The sequence below is a fragment of the Diabrotica undecimpunctata genome, chromosome 10 (genome assembly GCF_040954645.1).
Source record: "Diabrotica undecimpunctata isolate CICGRU chromosome 10, icDiaUnde3, whole genome shotgun sequence".
Classification (NCBI taxonomy): Eukaryota; Metazoa; Arthropoda; class Insecta; order Coleoptera; family Chrysomelidae; genus Diabrotica; species Diabrotica undecimpunctata.
In genome coordinates, this window is record NC_092812.1 from 58,897,608 (window position 1) to 58,919,358 (window position 21,751).

The window sequence follows — 21,751 nt, forward strand, 5'->3', positions numbered from 1 at the left end:
TTTAGGTAGTCAATCCACGTAATCTTTTGTATGTGTTTTGGTTCTATTAGTTCCTTTACCTCCGTTCTTTGACCTCATATGAAGCGCCATATTTCCTTTTACAGACCGTAAAAATCATGTTCCATTTCTTTCGAAAAGCGTTCCCAGTGATCATTTTTCGTTTTTCTTGCAAGTGCATGTGTTTCGTTTCTAATTGTCTTGTAATTATGGTATGCCTCTTGTGTTTTGGTTGGCATGTATTTCAGGTAAGCTTTTTTCTTTCCTTTACATTTTCCTTCACTTCTGTACAAAACTATGGAGTTCTTCGATTTATTTGTATTTATATTTCTTTCCCCAAGAACTTCCTTGGCCGAGGCTAAGATATTATACTTAATTTTTGCCTAGCTTTCTGCTAGGCTTCTTTTATTACTGCTTTTTTCGGTTATTCTTTTTTGGAATAGGTATCTTGTGGAGTCATCCTGTAAGCTTTCGACTTTTATCTTTGTGGTGTATTCTGGTGTTTTGCTATCACATATATGTGTTTTCATTCGGATTTTGCACAATACCAATTTATGATCGCTTCCTATTTCTGCTGATGTTAGTGCTCTTACATCCAAGATTTGAGAGGCCTGTAACTCTCTATTCGACAGAATATAGTATATCATAGATCTTTGTCCCCTACTGTTATTTGTATTGTTCTTTGGGAGGGAAAAATTATTCCTTGACAATATCTTTATAATAATATTGTTGCTAAACAAGTAAATTTTCGTTGTATACCGGGTGTACGAATTAAACTATGTTTTTTCTTAAAGTTTGCATCACCCTGTGGAATATTCTAGCATTTGTAGAATACTGAGATTAAATCGTAACTATAGCCTCATGCTTTCTCAACATTTTGTTTTTGGATTGATTCGCTTATGTTGGATAATACAAAAGTTAGGTGCTTTCACAACTAGACATGTTTTTTATCAATTTTTATCTCCGCGGAAGAGGAAAAATAATCTTTTTGAAAAAAAAGTCATTTGTTACAGTAAAAATCCAATGAATAAAATCTTCGAAGAAAATTCAAATTAACAATATTTTGGAAATCAAAGTCTAATTGAAAAAAAATTGGGTATCAATAATGGGTGTTGCCGCCTCTAGACCTTAGGACTTCTTGGAGCCGGTTTAGCAATCCATTCATATATTCATATCCTGGATATCAGATTGGGGGATATTGTGCCACTCCTCTACCGCAGCTGTCTTCAGCTCTTCAAAGGATGCAGGACTGGTACTCTTGCTCTTACCCGTCTTTTGAGGTTGTCCCAGATATGCTCAATTGGGTTAAGATCGGGACTGTGTGCTGGCCATGGTAGAATTTGAATCCCGACCTCATTAAGGTACTCACGGGTAGATCTTACTGTATGGCAACGTGCATTGTCATGCATTAGTCTGAAGTTATCACCAATGAATGGTGCAAAAGGCACGACATGGTCTTGGAGAACTTCTTGCTTCGTAAGAAATACCTCCCCAAATCATTATTGACCCTCCTCGGTAAGCCACCAGTGTCTCCCTATTTCTATATATTAATATATGTCTAAATCAGTCCTGTAAATAAAATGAGGGCATGGACTATTGACAGGTTAATAGAAAAACAATTGTTTGAACTCATTTTTATTTTATATAAAATAATAGATAAATGTACATTATGTCACAGAGTACAAAATATAATTAAAAATATAAATAGTAATAGATACATTGATTAATTATAACATAGTTTTTAACACATCTACCAAACTGTGGTAGGTTAAAGGAACTGAGACTCCGGCTGCGATGTATTGGATGACTGCTATAGTGACTATATTACATAAAATAAACATAGTTTAACATAATCAGCTTCATTATCTCAGAATTGATTACATTCTTCAACATACCTTTCTAATCCAGCAAAACTATACTTAAACACGAAATAATAAGAGATTAACTGGTTTTCATAATAGGTAAATAATACACGGGCTGTAACAAATTGACGTCTGTTTTCACAACTGAATGATTTGTTAATAGTGGTGACTATATTTGATTGCAATGACTTTCAGGTAAATCATCTATAGATAATAGATATATGTTGGTTTATAAGAAAACAGTTGATTAATATGGAAGAACTAATACGAATTGCACGCATAAAATAAGAAGAGTGCGTCTCCTAATTCAAAAATATGTTTTAGAAAGAAACAAAAGTCGTCATCTTATCAAAAGTTTCATAAGGAATTTCCTTAAAATATCAACATGGCACAGTATAAATTTAAAGAAAACCAAATTCCAATTGTATTCTTAAAGTATGGAGAACAGACAACAATAATTACAAAAACAAGTTCAAGAGAAAAAATTGAAGTCACGAGAAAATAGAAATGACGTGAAAAATTACCTCAATCTCTATAACCTCAACCACCATATAAAAGATATTTTATATGTGAATCGTTACATAGTAACAAGATTTGGTAAAAAGTCTGAGAAACATCAAATAACTTGCTATAGAAGAAATGTAGACATTGTAGTGATCACTACAATGTGATCAGGGTACAGCCCGAGGACAAAATGGAAACACAACGAAATGTGAAGATGAAATGTTACTAGACTTATATATAGCGATAGTACTGCCTTGCTACATCGTGTAAGAGTTGCAACCAATTATGTTTACACTTTACACTTAATATGATTTTTTTTGATGTTGTCAGGTTAATAATAGACTTATAGGAAAACTTTCTTGATTTATCGGTCTGATATTATTAAAACACTGTCAATATTGTCTAAAACTTTCAGCGAAATGGCATTTTAAATGAATACTTTTTTTACTATATAAAATTTTATCAATATTGAAACCATTACATACAGGAATGAAAATTAAAATTAAAATGATACACAAGACAGGAAAAATAATATTCAAACAACAATAAATTATAAACTAAACACCCAACCTGCATTAACAATAAAACAGATATAAAACACCTCTTCCAAATACAGTGTGGTCACGCGTGGGGTGGCTAAGAGGTGAAACTTTTTATTTGTATTTCTATCGAACAATGTCATTCTTTATTATTATTTATAATTCCGGATAACTTTTTAATACCAGAATTAGATGAACTTTCCTAAGAGAAAAGGCGTCAAAATGTATTTGTAGTAAGATGGCAGTTCGTCATATTCGATTTTGCTGATACGAGGACGTCTAAGCCCTGATCACTCGATTTAAACATCTGACTTTAAGTCCACATCCGTATTTTGCTTTGAAGAATAATATTTTTTTACCTTATGTGATATTTTACTATTGGCATTCAATCATAAACATAGTTTAAATTATAAAATAGTAAAAATAAAGTGGTCATTGAAAACAGAAATTTGCCGAAAAGTTTAAACAATATTAAAGCGTTTTGTTAATCTCAGATTGATAAAGCAAGGGACTTTACATAAAGTAATATCGAAAAATCACGGTCACAAACTAAAAACGTAAAACAAACTTTTGCTTATGTTAATTTTGTATAATATAGCCCTTAAGATATTTTTTTACTTAATGTCTTTGAGGAAATCTACACATATCAGTACAAATTACTTTATTTAGTAAGGCATTTATTCAATCATTCAACTAACACAAAATATCATTTATTTAACAAGTATTCTAACTAGAATATCCATACTTTAATTATAAAAGATTCGAGGGAGCATTTAATTTTTATCCCAAAAAGACAAGTCGGATTAATCTGCATTTGTAGTAGTTTCTTACACACGAGATTGTACTGATTTGTCTTTTTATAGATAAATTGTACACAGAAAATATTGAGTCAGTATTCGTAATACAATTTTAAAAAACTCCATAAAAAAGTTAAAATCTAAAAGTTATGTAAGATAAAATCAAGCCATAACACATTGGTAAGGGCTCCAAAAATATTTTGGTTTTACATGCTAATATTGTAAATGGTATTAGAATTATGACTCAAACATGTGTACTTGCTCTATCATACTAATTCTAATCGACAACGAAAGCTCGTCAAAAGAAAGTAAATGTTTTTATTAAATATATTCAAATTTCTTCCATGGTTGCAAAAATAATCAAAATGAGGATAACTATTCCTCCACATAGGTATAAAATTTAAAAAACCTTTATTTGTTAAATCAAGATAGGTGCACCAGTAATGGAAACACCGCTAGTAATGTTCACCTTAAGCTAATTAATATTATTATCTTCACTTCTTATTACATTTTACCGCATATTTTTATGTTACCCTGTTACTTATACTATCCAAAATACAAGGACGAACTCGGCGCCATGTGACAATGTTTTTTTGCTTGATTGTCATCCGTCAAGTTGTTTAGTCTTTGGGTTGCAATTAGTGCACATTAAAAGGGTAAGTAATTTGTAATCTTTAATCATATTTACTAGAAACATTATTATGGAAGTTTTTGACCATGGGTGACCATTACTGGATAAAAATTCTGTTAGAAATTTATAAATGGTCGTTATTGTTAAAATAGAATAATTTATTAATGGCCACTTTATCAATTTAGCGTTTTAAAGAATTTAAAGTAACCTTTAATTTGCTATTGCTATACACATGGATACCCAGAAAGGAAAGAGAAGAGCTTTTTATAAATGGACAGAAGATAAAATGAGCCTTGTTATAGACGCGTAGACTTGAAAAAATTTTCTTAAACTAAAAATTGGTTCTAAAACTATTCTTTCAGAAAGCGACGAGAAATTATTAGCGAATTGGATCTTGTCTATGGGCAGTAGAAAGAAAAGAAGGTATCATTGACATACTAAAATACACAAATAGGATATACAATGCAGACGAAACTGGGTTTAGCCTTGATCCTAAATCTGGTAATGTCACTGGGCCGGCGAATTTGGAGAAGACTTTTGAGAGAAAATCTAATGAAAAAGAGCAAATGACTATTATGGCCTGTTTTTCAGCCGATGGTGTCACAGTTCCACCAATGGTCATATATCCGTACAAAAAATACCGAAAAGCAGGCAGAGCAAAAAACATGTTTTGGAAAAACAATTTTTTTAGTTATTTACTTGGATGTGTATGAAAATATAATATATCTTTCTTAGTATCCTAGCACATAAGTCAAATACTTCATTAGAACGAATAAAAATAGTTCAAAATTTTGTCTAGAATGTCTATTACTAGTGCACTTCCCCTATATTAAGATTTGTTAAATCAATAGGTGAATTAATAATGAAGATTCAGACCGGGAAGGTCGACCATATACCAGATATTCGTCCTACGCCAAGTGTTGGAAAAAAACTGGGAATTTAACCGCGATGTACACCAAGTCTACGTGGACTTTAAACCAGCTTACGATTCTGTTAGCAGAGAAGCATTGTCGGAGACCATGGTAGAAATGGGAGTACATGAAAAGCTGGTACGATTAGCACAGGTGAGCTCAGAGATCGCTTCCGCACGGATCAGAATTGGGAGCACCACGTTGGAGGAAATCCTCATTGACACCGGGTTTAGACAAGGAGATCCTCTCGCCCCCCTGCTATTTAATTTTGTACTGGAACATGCGGTAAGGAAAGTTCAACCACAACTGACAAACGGATTTGCCGCACAAGGATCAAAAATACTATTGGCGTTTGCGGATGACGTGGACACAATTGCACAATCCACCAGAGATGCAAAAGAAGTTTTCACCCTATTCGAAAACGGAGCCAAGGAAGTTGGTCTGAAGAACCCAAGACCAAGACAAAACGTAACAATGAGTGAATATAACTTTGAAGTCGTCAAAGAATTCAAGTACCTGGGAGCGATTATAACATCTGAAAATAAATATGAAAAGGACATGGCAGCCAGAATCATTGCAGGAAGCAGGGCATATTACTCATTAATGACGTACTTAAATCAAAAATACTCTCAATGCCAGCAAAAATAAGAGTGTACAAGACAATAATTCGTCCCACAATAACGTATGGAAGCGAGACATGGACCCTGAACCAGCGGGAAACGACAAAATTACTGGTACTGGAAAGAAAGATACTGCGGACTATATATGGGCCTTGCAGAGAAGAGACAACAGGAGAATGGAGAAGAAGACACAATGATGAACTCCAGACAGTATATGGAGATGAAAACATAGTACGCTACATTAAAGCAAACCGAATAAGATGGGCGGGCCACGTACTAAGATCAAATGGGAATACGGCATTGGGAAATAGCTGCTCAGGACCGACAACACAATAGTAAACGCGGCCAAGACTCACATAGAGTTGTAGAGCCAAATTATGATGATAATGATGATCCATAAAGATGGAATAACATTTCAAATTGGATGCTTCACTATCGATCAGGAGAGAGAGAGAAATACAATTTAACAAAACACCAACATTTAAAAAAAACATAATTGGAAAATATTAATTATTGTAATTAATAATATTCAAATATAATGAAGATCACACATCAGATAAAGAATTTCTTTTAACACTGGTCAAATATTTTGACCGTGAATGTACCATATTTTGACACAATCTTTTGATGGAAGTTTTTAGCAAAATTATACATTTTTATATTTTAATATGATTTGTAACTCTTAAAATAAAATTATTTTTTCAAAAATAATACGTCAGTTTCTGTGAAATTTATAAAAAATCTGCCCAGTTTGAGTATATAATATTTTGCGAATATATATTGAGACACAGTTCGTAGTAATACCTTCTCTGTACCACTTCTGGTATACACAGGGGCCAAAAGTGTTAATAACCACTTCTGGTATACACAGGGGCCAAAAGTGTTAATACTATTTCAAATTTCATACTCTACCATATCAAACTAATTCAAGTACTATACTTTCTAATGACGAACTTCGATTTTTTGTTTTTCTTTATACTTTTAATAAGTAGGCCTCCAACAAATGCATTTAAATAAATATCACTATCTTTGGTAATTTCAACTTAAAGCTATTCTACATAAGGTCATGTGGGAAATACGTCTTTCACTGAGCTATGTCAGATCTTTGTCAGAAGAATACATTTTAATAACTATCATTAAAAAAAAAGGAGATTAGGATCGACTGGCACAGCAGCATATGATCTTTATTGGCCAAAAATATCAGGTTCAATTTACTAAAATATTATAAAACGGAATACTTTTTTACAAATCTCTACAAATGATTGAAATCGATATTTAATTTTCCTGATAGGTTGTCAACAAATAATAAAATATATTAAAAGTGTGGTATTAAGAAAAGAGTTTATTAAAGTATATTGTACTTAATTAATATTTAATAACTCGATTTGATATCACGGTTTTAATATAAAAGTTTACTCATTCTATAAAAGCAAAGAAAACATTAAAATTCATATATTTTACAAAACAATCTGTGGCAATTAAACACACTAATTCATCTTGAACAATAGAACATTTTTAATCAGCCTGATTCAACATTCAACAATTAACAATATTGTAAAGCAGTTGACAGTCTTTAGCATTAGCCGGTATTTTTAGTGAAGCCTAATAAATAACTTTGATGATACCACGCTATATAATTTGTGTTTTTAGCGAAATATGCAACGGCAGTTCTATAATTGGGTGATCGGTGCAAGGAAATCCCAAAATAGTTTTTCAAATACATGTAGTAAAGGTCATATATATTTTCAGTAATTCAACAATATTACTCTATCCTATCCAATCATGATCTTGGATATATTTAACACATTGACCACACACAAAAAATAGCTTATTAGTTAGTTTTTGTCTTAATCAGTACGATTCTAGAAACAAAAGTGTTAATTTTTCACTAGAGTCAATCTAAGATCATTTTCTTAATTGAGTAGTCGCAATCTTAAAACAGCGATATAATCGCATAAGAATCTAGGAATATACTAGCTTTCACACTTCAACACAAGCCCTTTCAAATGATGCTTTAAGAAAAATGTCGATGACGTCATATTTTGACAGATATCTTCGTCAGAATGTACGGAAATGAATGGAAATAAATATTTGAGTATTTTGTATAATTTTTTACACTACCGGCATTGAGTATTGAATGGTCTTTATTTTAAAACTTGGAAATATATTTAAAGCTTTCAAATAGTGTATAATACGTCATATAATGTCATTTACGAAAAATATAATGACATTATATTTTTGACAGATGTCAGTGATGCCATAATGTGGGAAGTTGGTACAATAATTTGGGCGTTTCCATAAAATCTAAATACCACCAAATTATTAGGGGCAGATCAAACCTTTTTCGTACAAAGTCGCAAGTTTGAAACGGCGAAACAGAATTATACAAAAATCTAGAAACAAACTGGGTGATAAAAGTTTTTTGTTCAGAAAATAGGTGTGGAGCTTTAGACACAAACTGCAATTCATGTTGTTTACAGTAAAAAAAACGAAGTATTGGATTGCATAGAAGACATTATTAATATTGAAATAAATAACAGTTCTGTAAAGCAGGCAATAGGGTTGAAGAATTACTTACAAAATAAAAAATTTAGTACTAGTTAAATTTTTTTCATGCAGTAATACCTCATTGTAATTTAAATAAAAGAGTAAAACTATAGAATTGTTATTGAATGATCAAGCAGATTCGATTAACCGCACGATCTGATAAATATGCACATAAGTTCCAGTTTAGATTACATATATGTAAAGTAATAATAAGGATTTTAAAAACAAAGTTTTGACATTGAAATATTTAATTATGGTAATATACAACCAATAAGACTTAAAGCTTTTTTTGTTCTAAAATAGTCCTCCCAATTTGTTTAGCCATAAACTGCCGCTGGATATTCCACACGTGTAAGTTTTCGCAACCATACATAAATATGCCAGATTGAAAAATTTATCTACTCTTTATAAAACATACTCTTACAAATAATGCGTTTAGTTTTTTGAACGAGTAAACTCCTAGTCACACGGTGTAAGCGGAGTCAAAACTTCCAACCAAAACGTTTTACGAAATACATAGAAGCCTCATTGTCCCTTATATTTAAATGAAAAAATACACTACATATAATTACATTTTCGTATTCCTATCCTACTTATTTACAAAATACTGTCAGTGGGGCCTTTTGTGTCTCTTTTTATTCGAATTTACCAAAACAGAGTGACATCAGTCTATAATATATATATATATATATATATATATATATATATATATATATATATATATATATATATATATATATATATATATATATATATATATATATATATACATATAGATAAAATTCGCTATAATCTCAAGTCTGATATACTTCTGTTTTTTATTGTCACATTTGAATGTTTTACATGGGTTGACGTTTATAACTCCGCATTATAAATTATTTGTATGGAAAGGATAACCATTTTTAACTAACTAAACTAAAAAGAGATTAAAACTGTTAAAAAAGTCAATGATCAAGTTAAAAAGTAAAAATATTACATAAGAAAAACAAGTAAGGACTGAACTTAATCATTGATTTTATTTTAAACGAGATTTTACTTTTCTTTATATCTTTTTTTATGGATGGCGTACAACAGTGAAGGCTATTGGAAAAAGGCCGTCAAAATTCCAACTTTTTTATCACCTATTTTTAATAAACGCCCTGACACGTCACTTTTATAATTAAATTGTACGGCAATCGAAGAAAAATATAAATATACAAAGTGGAGGGTAGTTCGCGTGAGTCTAGCACTACTGACACCCTTTTTTCTATGAAACACACTTTAATTTTTTTTATTTTTAACAACTCCTTAATAAGCTGAAGTCAACGAACTGTAATATTTATGTTCTGTATGATTAATACAGGGTGAAGTTGTGAAACAATCAAAGAATAATATTAAACTTTAAATATTGATAATTGTTTTAATTGGCACAAAAGAAGCCCAATCAAGAATTTAATGTATGGCAAATATTTTATATAAAAACTTTCTAATAATTATTAATGTCTGAACAAAAAAGTTTTTCCAAAAAATATATGAACGAATAATAAAAATCTAAACACGATGTGTAAGTCTAAATTTAAGAGGTTTTGTTGGAGCTGCCATCAACTCGCTTGAGCTCTTGATGTCGCCATAGTTACCCTCAATTCTAAACATCTGGCAAACCTTCAACATCAAAGAAGCAACCTAATTCTCAGCCATTTCTTTGGCTAAACAATTTCTGGGTCCGTATCCGAACGGCATCGAAGCAAAAGTTTGATATTCGTTGCCGAATCCACCTTTTCATCCGGTTTAAATTTGGCAGCATCTTCGAAATATTCTTCACGCATATTGTTCATGTGAGTGCCGTAGAGAATGTGAGTGCCTTTTGGAATGCGGTAGTGGTGACAAACGACATCGTTGCTGAGGACGCGGCTTATAATTGGAATTGGTGGTTTTAAACGTAGGGTTTCTTTAAGGCAGGCTTGCAGGTATTTTAATTTCTTCAGTTTTTCACAGAATGAACCTCACCAATTATATTTTCATTTTATAAAAGATGTTCAATAAAGCTCGGTTTTTCCAGTCCTTGATTTTTGCTTTCTTTTCCTTTAAACTATCTTTAGCTGCTTCAATATAGACACACCATACGGAATCAAAAATCCTAATTTTCTATTTAGAGCCACTGAACAAAGATATTCTAAGGTCCATGTATATATTTCAGTTTGAAAATTTGCAGGCATTTCTTCTTGTTTATTTTTAATGGAGATTATTCTTTGTACAAAATCAGAATTAGTTTTATCAATGCTAGCTTGTTGTTCACTAACAATCGACTGCAACGGCACTTCTACAGATTTTCTTAGTTTTTCTCATTCCGGCCGTGAGTTAAGAACGGGCCAGCTTGCTTATAATTTTTACATTGCAGGCGATACTGCTCTACGGAATCTAAACATGACCTGATTGGATAGGGGCCTTAAGTCTGGAAAACTGCACTAGCGTGTTCTGGTCTACTTAGTAATACAACGTCACTACCAAATGCGACGTGCAATCTGACAACTGGTCCATATACGTCAAAAAATTTCTTAAAGAAAGGTGCGTTTCCACCCCAACTGAGTATTCCCCTGAAGAATTTCCCACCACTCAACAAATACTGTACAACCGTTACTGTCAGTTCGGTTCCCATAATTGGAATTAAACTCCAAAATTTTGATATCAGCCTTAAGCTGACAGGACTGGGAATTTAAACAAAAGATATTGTATTGGTACTTACAGTTAACTTTTCAGGTTTCCTGACACCGAGGGTTTCTAGCAAGATGATACAAGAAGAAAGCCACAGAATGAAAAGTCACATTCGCTCCAATAAGGAACATATCTAGTAGTACAGTTATGACGTCCTCACCAATTATATTTTCCTTTAATAAAAGATATTTTGATAGAACGCTGTCAATCATGTCGCAATTTTTAACAAGGCTTTTCCATGAAGGTGTCTCTACAAATTTTCAGAAGTGGAAACCACATTCTAATCTCTTAATAGCGGCGGTAGCCCCAAATATACCATCCAAACGCCTACCTGGATCAGAAGCAGGAGCCACACCATACGGAATCAAAAATCCTAATTTTCTATTTGGAGCCACTGAACAAAGACATTTTAAGGTCCATTTATATATTTCAGTTTGAAAATTTGATAGGGGCCTTCAGTCTGGAAAACTGCACAAATGCGCTCTTTTTTTTTCATTTTTAAGACTCTGAACTGTCGCATTTAATAATTTTATCACAAAAATAACGAAAATGCTCATTCTAATATCAGAAATATTCATCGTGCTCCATAATTCCCGGCCCATAGGCTGATATCAAAATTTTGGAGTTTAACTCCAATTATGGGAACCGAACTGACAGTAACGGTTGTACAGTATTTGTTGAGTGGTGGGAAATTCTTCAGGGGAATACTCAGTTGGGGTGGAAACGCACCTTTCTTTAAGAAATTTTTGACGTATATGGACCAGTTGTCAGATTGCACGGCGCATTTGGTAGTGACGTTGTATTACTAAGTAGACCAGAGCACGCTAGTGCAGTTTTTCAGACTTAAGGCCCCTATCCAATCAGGTCATGTTCATTCCGTAGAGCAGTATCGCCTGCAATGTAAAAATTATAAGCAAGCTGGACTGTTCTTAACTCACGGCCGGAATGGGAAAAACTAAGAAAATCTGTAGAAGTGCCGTTGTAGTCGATTGTTAGTGAACAATAAGCTAGCATTGATAAAACTAATTCTGATTTTGTACAAAGAATAATCTTCATTAGAAATAAACAAGAAGAAATGGCCGCAAATTTTCAAACTGAAATATATAGATGGACCTTAGAATGTCTTTGTTCAGTGGCTCCAAATAGAAAACTAGGATTTTTGATTCTGTATGGTGTGGCTCCTGTTTCTGATCCAGGTAGGCTTTTGGATGGTATATTTGGGGCTACCGCCGCTATCAAGAGATTAGAATATGGTTTCCACTTCTGGAAATTTGATTCCGTATGGTGTGGCTCCTGCTTCTGATCAAGGTAGGCGTTTGGATGGTATATTTGGGGCTACCGCCGCTATTAAGAGATTAGAATGTGGTTTCCACTTCTGGAAATTTGTAGAGACACCTTCATGGAAAAGCCTTGTTAAAAATTGCGACATGATTGACAGCGTTCTATCAAAATATTTTTTATTAAAGGAAAATATAATTGGTGAGGACGTCATAACTGTACTACTAGATATGTTCCTTATTGGAGCGAATGCGACTGTTCACTCTGTGGCTTTCTTCTTTTATCATCTTGCTAGAAATCCTCGGTGTCAGATTAATTCTCTACCAAGAAATAAAGAGCCATTCAAGACAGATAACCGTTGAAAAACTGAATGAAATACCTGCAAGCCTGACTTAAAGAAACATTACGTTTAGAACCACCAATTCCAATTATAAGCCGCGTTCTCAGCAACGATGTCGTTTGTCACCACTACCGCATTCCAAAAGGCACTCACATGAACAATATGCGTGAAGAATATTTCGAAGATGCTGCCAAATTTAAACCGGAAAGATGGTTTGAGGATGAAAAAGTTGGATTCGACAACGAATATCAAACTTTTGCTTCGATGCCGTTTGGATACGGCCCAGAAATTGTTTAGGCAAAGAAATGGCTGAGAATTGGGTTGCTTCTTTGATGTTGAAGGTTTGCCAGATGTTTAGAGTTGAGTATAACTACGGCGACATCAAGAGCTCAAACGAGTTGATAGCAGCTCCAACAAAACCTCTTAAATTTAGACTTATAAATCGTGTTAAGATTTTTATTATTCGTTCATATATTTTTTGAAAAAACTTATTTGTATGACAAATAATTTCAAAATTTCCCAATTACCCATAAATGTTTTAATAATAAAATAATACAAATCACCCAAGGAACTTTGAAAAATATAAAATGATATATGGTATTTCACTGAAAAAAGTGTATGGATAGTAATAGTCTTATATGAATCAACCTGAATATTATTTCAGGTGTTAATTTTGAAAAATTAGTCAATCTTTAAACGTATTTGTACGTTCTCTGAACAAAAATATAAATAAATAGGGTGATTCATGTAAGACTATAAATGTTTAATTGTATTAGTTTAGTTAAAAAGAGGCCAATATTCCCATTGAAAAGAATTAAAGTGGATTCTGTTTAGCAGGTGTCAGTGGATCCTTAATAGCGATATGTGGTTAGCATTGAGTCGTTGCTGCACCATTTGTGGGACATCCACTCACGTAACCATTGGCAGTAGTCATGATTCCTTCACTTTCCGAAATGCTTGGAAATTGATGATGTGTATTTATATCAAGTTCATCAGAATCATTCGAATTAGAAGGCAGATATCCTTTCAGTCGCTCAGCTACATGTCTCAAGGGAGTTGACTGATCATCCTGATTAGGTGATGGAGTATGTCTGGATGCTCTGGCTTCAACTCCAGCGGGGCTATGGTAGAAAGACACCTCTGCGAATTCAGGAGAAGAGTCTTCTAATAAAAGCTGACAGAGTTTCAAGAAAGTAGGTCTCGAGGTTGGTTTATGCTGCCAGCAATACCTCATTAGGGTATATAATTTGTCTGGACAATTCTCAGGTCTTTCCATTACGCCTCCATCGATGACGTAACGTAACACTTGATCATTGGCAAGACCTTGGTAGGGCTGTGATGCTAATGTAGCCATTTCCCATAACACAACACCGTAACTCCAAACATCACTGTAACTTGTGAATACACCATCCTTGAGACTTTCAGGTGCCATCCATCTAACTGGAAGCAGGCCTTTGGTCCCTTTTCGATAGTAATCAGTCTCATATATATCTCTGGTCATTCCAAAATCTCCTATCTTTACGACCAGATCTTCAGAAACCATACAGTTTCTAGCTGCCAAGTCCCGATGAACAAACTTTTTGGCTGAAAGATAAGCCATCCCATCAGAAATTTCTATAGCCATCTGTAAAATCTGCTTCAAAGATGGTGGGTGTTTTATTAAAGAGGGGTTGTAATTTTCCATGTCTGGTCTATGGGATCGAAGATAGGACTTTAGATCACCATTAGCCATTAATTCCATAACGACCAAAGTAGGTTGGCCTTCAGATACAACCCCCAGTAACCTAACTACATGAGTTGTATCAAAAGCTTTCATTACAGACGCCTCATTAAGAAATTCTAACCGTTCCCTGAAAAAAAAAATAAGATTTTAATACAATCAATAAAAAATGATCGAATTTATATTATTCAGAGGCAAAATTTAACAGCCAAAAAGTGATCTTGTAACGATCCAAAGAACCTATAATTTTTTTTTTTTAATTTTATTTAGTTCAGAACGCAGTAATTTTTATGCGCTTCCTGTATGATTGAAGTGCGTTTCAAATAACGTGTACATTAAAATTTGTTTTGTTAAAGTCGATTCTTAAAAGATGATGTAAGCCCATTCTGGAACTTTTTTCTTCTAATTTTCGTTTTCTTCACAATTTTTTGGGCAGTAAGAATGTCGTAAAAACCACCCCCAAATCTCTACCGACTCTGAGCAACGCGGCCTCGTTAATTTTTGTGCACTTCAAAACACTGTCCATCATTTGTTGTGTTACAACCTACAGGCAGTAGTCAAACTACTTAATATATGCAGCGATCAAACACAAATTTTATTGTACACTTTACTGAAAACATTCTTACCCAAATTTCAAAAACACCAATTTCTGAAAATATCACTTTTTCCTTACCTGTCTGTGGCATGTACATTTACGGTTTTGACGGCACACCTCACTTCGGACTTTTCTCTTATGTCTCGAGCTAAGCCTTCCCAAACCATACCGAAGCTGCCTTGACCCAATTCTTTCATTAATAGAATTTGGTCTCTGGAGACCTCCCATTCGTCCTTTACATAGGGATTTGGAACGTATTCAGGGTTAATTTCAGGAAATAGTACAGGTTTCCTTTGGGTTTTTCTATAGAGCCAACCGAAGAAAATAAGTCCCTAAAAATATATGAAAAATAACAGATATTATACAGCTATTATGAAACCGATGCATCACATTTTACATGGTAAAAAGAAACGAGAAACTGATGGACATAACAAGTATGTCCAACCTCAACAAATATTAAGATGAATCTAGTACAATATTCAATTATGTTTCTGGAACCTAAACCATTAGAATAGCAGATAGGAGAATAACTGATGCATTTGAGATCTTGACAGCCAGAAGAAAAAACGCATGTATTCCTGACGAGATTAAGAATCCAGAAAGTCTCTCTAGCTTCAGATTTACAAGAATATTAATCTACTTTGGTTATATCACCCGTGCCCATAATATAGAGACTAATGGTCTAAGGAAAACCGGAGTGAAAAAGAAGTTAAGGGCGATCACCAATTTTCGCGATTTCACGAAGGTTGTACCAGTAAAGCAAAATAGAGAAAGATGGAGAACTAGCAATATGATCTCTGGAAGAACATTAAAATTCATCATCACTACATCACAACTACTAAAATTTAGAGAATAGAAGTACCATAGGATATGTTTTATAGCATTTTTTGTTTTATGACCTTTAGATTAATTAATCGGTGAATACAGTGTGGAAACCATTTATGGAATAAAATTGTAAAAAAATATACAGGGTGTTTCATTAAAAAAAAAACTAAGGACTATGCTAGACTTATCTCAATCACCCTGTACATTTAAATAGACGAAAAATCACACATTTATATTTAAAAGTTGACAGTTCTCAGCGCTTTTTACAATTTTTTAAAATAAGGACACAAACAATTTTATTCCATAAGTGGTTACCACACTATATATTAATTTAATACAAATGATAGGCGTTCTATAATTTTACTTACCATGATCAAAATGAACAACAGAATTGATACTACGAGTGCTGTATTTGAAGAAGGCTCGTCGATATAAAAGTAAATATAGTTTGACTGTTCTTTTCTATTGGGAGCGGACTTAGCAAAAATGCACAAACTGTAATTGCCTGGAATTAGCTTTGACACTGTGTAGTATAAAGTTACATTTCTACTTGTGACGTTGATGCATTCTGGAACAGCTTTTGCCTGAAATAAGAAGTCGTTAGTCAGAATTTAATAACTGGTCTGGAAGAGAATTAATTCTTGTTTTTTGTCCGACATGTTCGTGCCTGTTTTAGTAATAATTAATACACGATATATCGCAGCTTCATTGTAGTCTAAATTTTGAGCATATATATATATATATATATATATATATATATATATATATATATATATATATATATATATATATATAACAACTAAATGGGATCTACCTTCACCAGAATATATAATTGTAACGACAGACGACAGTCACTTTTGCGCTTATATTTTTTTCCAGAAGCCGTCTGTTTAAAACGTTTGTTACATCAGCCTCTTGCCTATCGAACATCAGTCCGACGTTCGATGACCTGTGGCGCACCATTACAGAAGCTGATGGAATATACCCGATCAACGATCGAGCCGCAGCTGCAGCACAGTATCGAAAAATTTCTATTGGAATTTAGGAGAGTTCAAGCATCAGCGAGAAGTCAACGCGGAGTCAAACCCAGAAAACTACAGAAAGCATATATATATATATATATATATATATATATATATATATATATATATATATATATATATATATATAGTCTAACTGTAAATAAAAACTAAAATAAAATAAAATGTCACACGGTCATACTGCAGCTAACTGACTTATTGTATAACGCTTATATTGCAGCTAACTCTAGTCGTTACTATATATCTTACTTACATTATCTAAATCAATCTTCTTGGACTCTATTATGTAGGCAAATATATTTCCATTGGGGTCTTTTGGTTGATGCCATGAAACTGTAACGCTGTCTTGCGTCTTATGTACTAGAGTAAGGTTACTTATAACGTCAGCTCCAGCTAAAACATAAAAACAAAAGTCTAAGTAGGTGTTTATTAACAGTATTACCATTTATTTATTTAACTTCGCCAATGATGGAAGAGGAGACAAATCGCTTGTGACTCAGGAGTCGATTCTTACATATATTATGAAATGTCCTAAGTCAGGATAAAGGAAAATTTTCGCATCGATCGTGAAAATACTAAAAATTTTCAGGATCGCCGTACGAGAGCGTATAGAGATCGTGGAGAACGATATGCCCAATGCAATATCGCTGGAACTTTGGTGGTGACTCAGTAATGGTCTGGGGAGGTATCTATCAGTTTATAAGCACGCACAGAGCTGGTTTGTCAGCTCATAGGTATAATACTGATATTGCAGAACCTTACGTTATAATACCGTATGCATCTTTTATTGCATGATGATGCGACTCTGCCCTACGCGAGCCTTGATTCTCTCTTAAATCCTGTGGAGAGAAATAATGTCCTAACCCCATTACTACCCAATACCTACTATCCTACCAATTTCCCAAACTAACTCACCAACCCACCTGGCAAACGTGGTGTTTAAATGCCAAAACCCTCATCAGCATGAACAGACATTCAAGAAAACCGCCCTCAGTCCCCGGCAGCTCGCTAGTTCCCAACCAAGGTAGCGGTAGGACTCACGGACAGCGGGCAGAGGGTGCGAAGAATCCCCGGGTTGTAGGAGGCTACCAAGAACGAACGAACGAACGAACGAACGAACGCTGCACATAATTACGTATAATGTAACAACCTTATCTAAGGATGAAAAAATGACGGAACTGGAGGAAGAATTCAAACATGTGAAATGGGATATTATAGGAATTAGCGAAGTCAAAAGAGGAGGTGAAGATCAGGTCAAACTAAAATCAGGTAATATATTCCACTATAAAGGGGAAACAGAATCGACAACTGGAGGAATAGGTTTATTAGTATACAAAAAATTACAGAAGAATATACAGAGTATTGACTGCATCTCCCCAAGAGTTATGTATATAAATCTAGGACTAAGTAAGAGATACAATCTGAAAATAATCCAGGTATACGCCCCCACCAGCGATTACGAAGATGAAATTGCTGAAGCCTTCTATGAGGAAATCGAAAGAGCAAAAAAGCAGAAACCGGCTCATTACAATCTGATAATGGGAGGTTTTAACGGGAAACTCGGAAGGAAAAAGGACGAACAAGAAGTGGCAATCGGAGATTTTGGAATCGGGGGAAGAAACGAAAGAGGCGAAATGCTTACCAACTTTCTACTGCAACACAAACTGTATACAATAAACACCTTTTTTAAAAAGAAACAGAATAGAAAATGGACGTGGGCTAGTCAAGACGGAAGAACTAAGAGCGAATATGATTATATAATAACAGACAAAAAGCAAATTATCCAAGATGTCACTGCACTCAATAAACTATCAGTATGAAGCGACCACAGACAAGTAAGAGCTAGAGTAATGATAAACCTACAAAAAGAAAGAGCAAAGATGATAAACAGTTGCAAACGCATAGTTTGGAATTCACCAAATTAGCCACAAGAATACATAAAAAATATAGCCGAAACTTTACAGAGTAATAATCCCAAACCTCTAAGTATCGACGATCACAATAAATGAATAACAGACTCGGTTAGAAACGCACAACTCAAATTTTGCAAGAAAAATGACACCAAAAGTGAAAAGATTAGCAAAGATACAAAAGCTCTCATGGAAATACGACGAAACCTAAGCGAGAACGAAAAGGGAAACAAAGAAGAATATAGAAAACTAAATAAAAGAATTTCAGCGGAAATTAGAAAAGATGTAAGAAGATATAATACTAATGTAATTACTCAAACAGTAGAAGAGAACAAAGGTTTAAAGATAATGAAAAGAAAACTCACACAAAGTAAAAAAGAAATATACAATCTAAGAGATAAAGACGGAAAGGCAATAACAGATAAACAAAACATTCTGAAAATAACCAGAGAGTTTTATAAACACCTCTATACCAGCCAAAGACCACAAGACAATTTCTCGACACGAGTAAAGACTCTCATAAATCAGGGATCGGAAATACTTTTACCCATTACTGTGTCAGAAGTAAGAGCAGCTTTAAAGGAAATGAAGAACCATCGATCGCCTGGTGATGATGGACTCGTTATTGAGGCAATAAAAGCAAGAGGAGAAATTTTATTAAAATCAGTAAGCGAACTGTTTAATAAATGCTTACATGCGGGTACGATTCCAAAAGACTGGAACAATACAGTGATAGTATTGTTACACAAAAAAGGCGATATTACTAAATTAGAAAATTATAGCCCATCAGCCTCTTGACACATATGTAGAAACTCTTTATGAAAACCTTAACAAAGAGACTAACATCTAAACTTGATTTCTATCAGCCCAAGGAACAGGCAGGCTTCAGGGCAGGATATGGCACAAATGACCATTTGCATACCATAAAGATCTTAATAGAAAAGTGCATCGAGTACAACATACCACTGGTTCTTGCATTTGTCGATTACGAGAAGGCTTTTGATTCTGTAGAGTTTGAAACAGTACTGGAAGCCCTAAATCAAAGCCGAATAGATTACAGGTACACGATACTAATCAAAAACATCTACGAGAACGCTACATCAAGTATACGACTACACGAAGACACAGAAAAATTCTGCTTAGGTCGAGGAGTTAGACAAGGAGACAATATTTCACCAAAATTGTTCACGGCAGCTCTAGAGTCAATATTTAAGAAAACTCAATGGCAAGTTATGGGCATCAATATAGATGGAGAAAGATTAAATCATCTAAGGTTTGCAGATGATGTTGTATTAATCGCAGATAACTTACAGGATACAGTTTCTATGATACATTCGCTTAAAAGTCTGTCTGAAAGAGCAGGATTAAAGATAAACTTTGAGAAAACTAAACTTATGACAAATCTCGTAATGAGTGGAAATATAACTATAGACAATAATACCATACAACAAACAGACACTTACAAATATCTGGGACACGAGATCAAAATAAGCAGAGACAATCAAACACATGAAATAAAGAGGCGAATAGGTCTGACATGGGCCGCATTTGGCAAATTAAGCCATATTCTAAAAAGTTCAATTCCCATGTATCTCAAGCGAAAGGTTTATAACCAATGTGTTTTGCCTGTACAAACTTAACTTAACCACGACGCTTAAGTGGAACTGGGCATGGCACTTAGCCAGAACACAAGATGGACGGTGGACAAGACGTATTATGGAATGGAGGCCCAGAAACTATAAAAGCCGAGGACAACCACCGACTAGATGGACCGATGATATAAAACGTGTAGCGGGAAACTGGCTACAAGCGGCCCAGTGTAGAGAACACTGGAAAGACCTGAGGGAGGCCTATGTCCAGCAGTGGACGCAATTGGCTGATTGATGATGATAATTTTTATAAATTTTGTGTTTATTTTTCAAAATAATGTTAATTTTGAAATCTCTTTAGTAATGCTCCCAAAAATAATAGCCCCTTATTTTGTACTACATGATATTTTTGAAAGTGAAGATTTTAAAATTAAAAATTATTTTAATTATTAAGCCAAAGAAAAAGCCTATAAATGTGTTTGCATTTACCGCCATATGAAATGTTTTATAAATAGATTCAATACCGATGATTCCGTTATAAATTTAAAAACAAATAAATTAGTCATGTAGTTCTTTCTCTCTTTGTGAATACCCAGGTAAATAAAAACATCAAAGGTTCATACAGCGACATACTTTGTCTTCGAGTATAATTTATTTGTTTACAGTATCTGCTACGTTTGGGAAAACAGTTCTGATTTCGCACAAAGGACTGGAAAAATATTTGTATACCCTATTTAAAACACTCGTCAGATATAAAACATATACAGTGTGTCCGGAAAGTATGGAATAAATTCGATATTTCATAAATGAAAAGCCTTTTTAAAAAAATCTAAAGCACGTCGATTTTTAAATTTAATATTCTACATTTTACAATAAAATTTCATTATACAAGGTGATACACATTATAGTGATGACGTCATCGCCTCTTTTTTTTAATGTAACACCCTGTATTTTAGGACATTTTTAGAACGATAAAAATGAGCTGATTCCAAAAAAGTATAATACTGGGGATCTAACGGATATAATTTGAAAGATATACGTTTAGAAAATTAATTTTTATTATTATTTATTTATTTAAATTATAATAAATAACTTGAAAGTAATCCAGTAATTAATACATGACTTAATCTTAAATGTTCGAATTGTAGCCCTTGTTGTATTTGACAGTAACCCAAACGTTGTACAAATTCTTGTAAAACCTTGTTTATGCTTTCTTGAGAAATATTGTTTATTTCTTTACGAATTCTTGTTTTTAAGTCTCCAATATTTGCAGGTTTCGTTTTATAAACAACATTCTTTAAATGACCCCACATAAAATAATCCAAAGGATTGAGGTCTGGCGACCTCGCTGGCCA

At 33.6% G+C, this 21,751-nt stretch overlaps 1 protein-coding gene and 2 pseudogenes across 5 annotated transcripts in view; 1 reads left to right on the top strand and 2 right to left on the bottom strand.

Moving 5' to 3' along the window:
* Nucleotides 1-1,616: 1,616 nt before the first annotated feature.
* LOC140451725 (probable cytochrome P450 301a1, mitochondrial) lies at nucleotides 1,617-11,687 on the bottom strand (annotated as a pseudogene).
* Nucleotides 11,544-13,199, top strand: LOC140451863 (probable cytochrome P450 301a1, mitochondrial; annotated as a pseudogene).
* The window catches only part of LOC140451862 (insulin-like receptor), a 285,820-nt gene continuing 277,156 nt past the window's right edge, over nucleotides 13,088-21,751 (bottom strand). For all 5 annotated transcript variants that reach the window (XM_072545775.1, XM_072545773.1, XM_072545772.1 and 2 more), the window contains 4 exons: nucleotides 17,151-17,290; nucleotides 16,226-16,441; nucleotides 15,111-15,364; nucleotides 13,088-14,567 (listed from right to left, as the gene is read on the bottom strand). In XM_072545775.1, coding sequence (XP_072401876.1) covers nucleotides 13,586-14,567; nucleotides 15,111-15,364; nucleotides 16,226-16,441; nucleotides 17,151-17,290 — 1,592 coding nt within the window. In that variant the 3' untranslated portion in view covers nucleotides 13,088-13,585. The remainder of the gene's footprint in view (nucleotides 14,568-15,110; nucleotides 15,365-16,225; nucleotides 16,442-17,150; nucleotides 17,291-21,751) is intronic.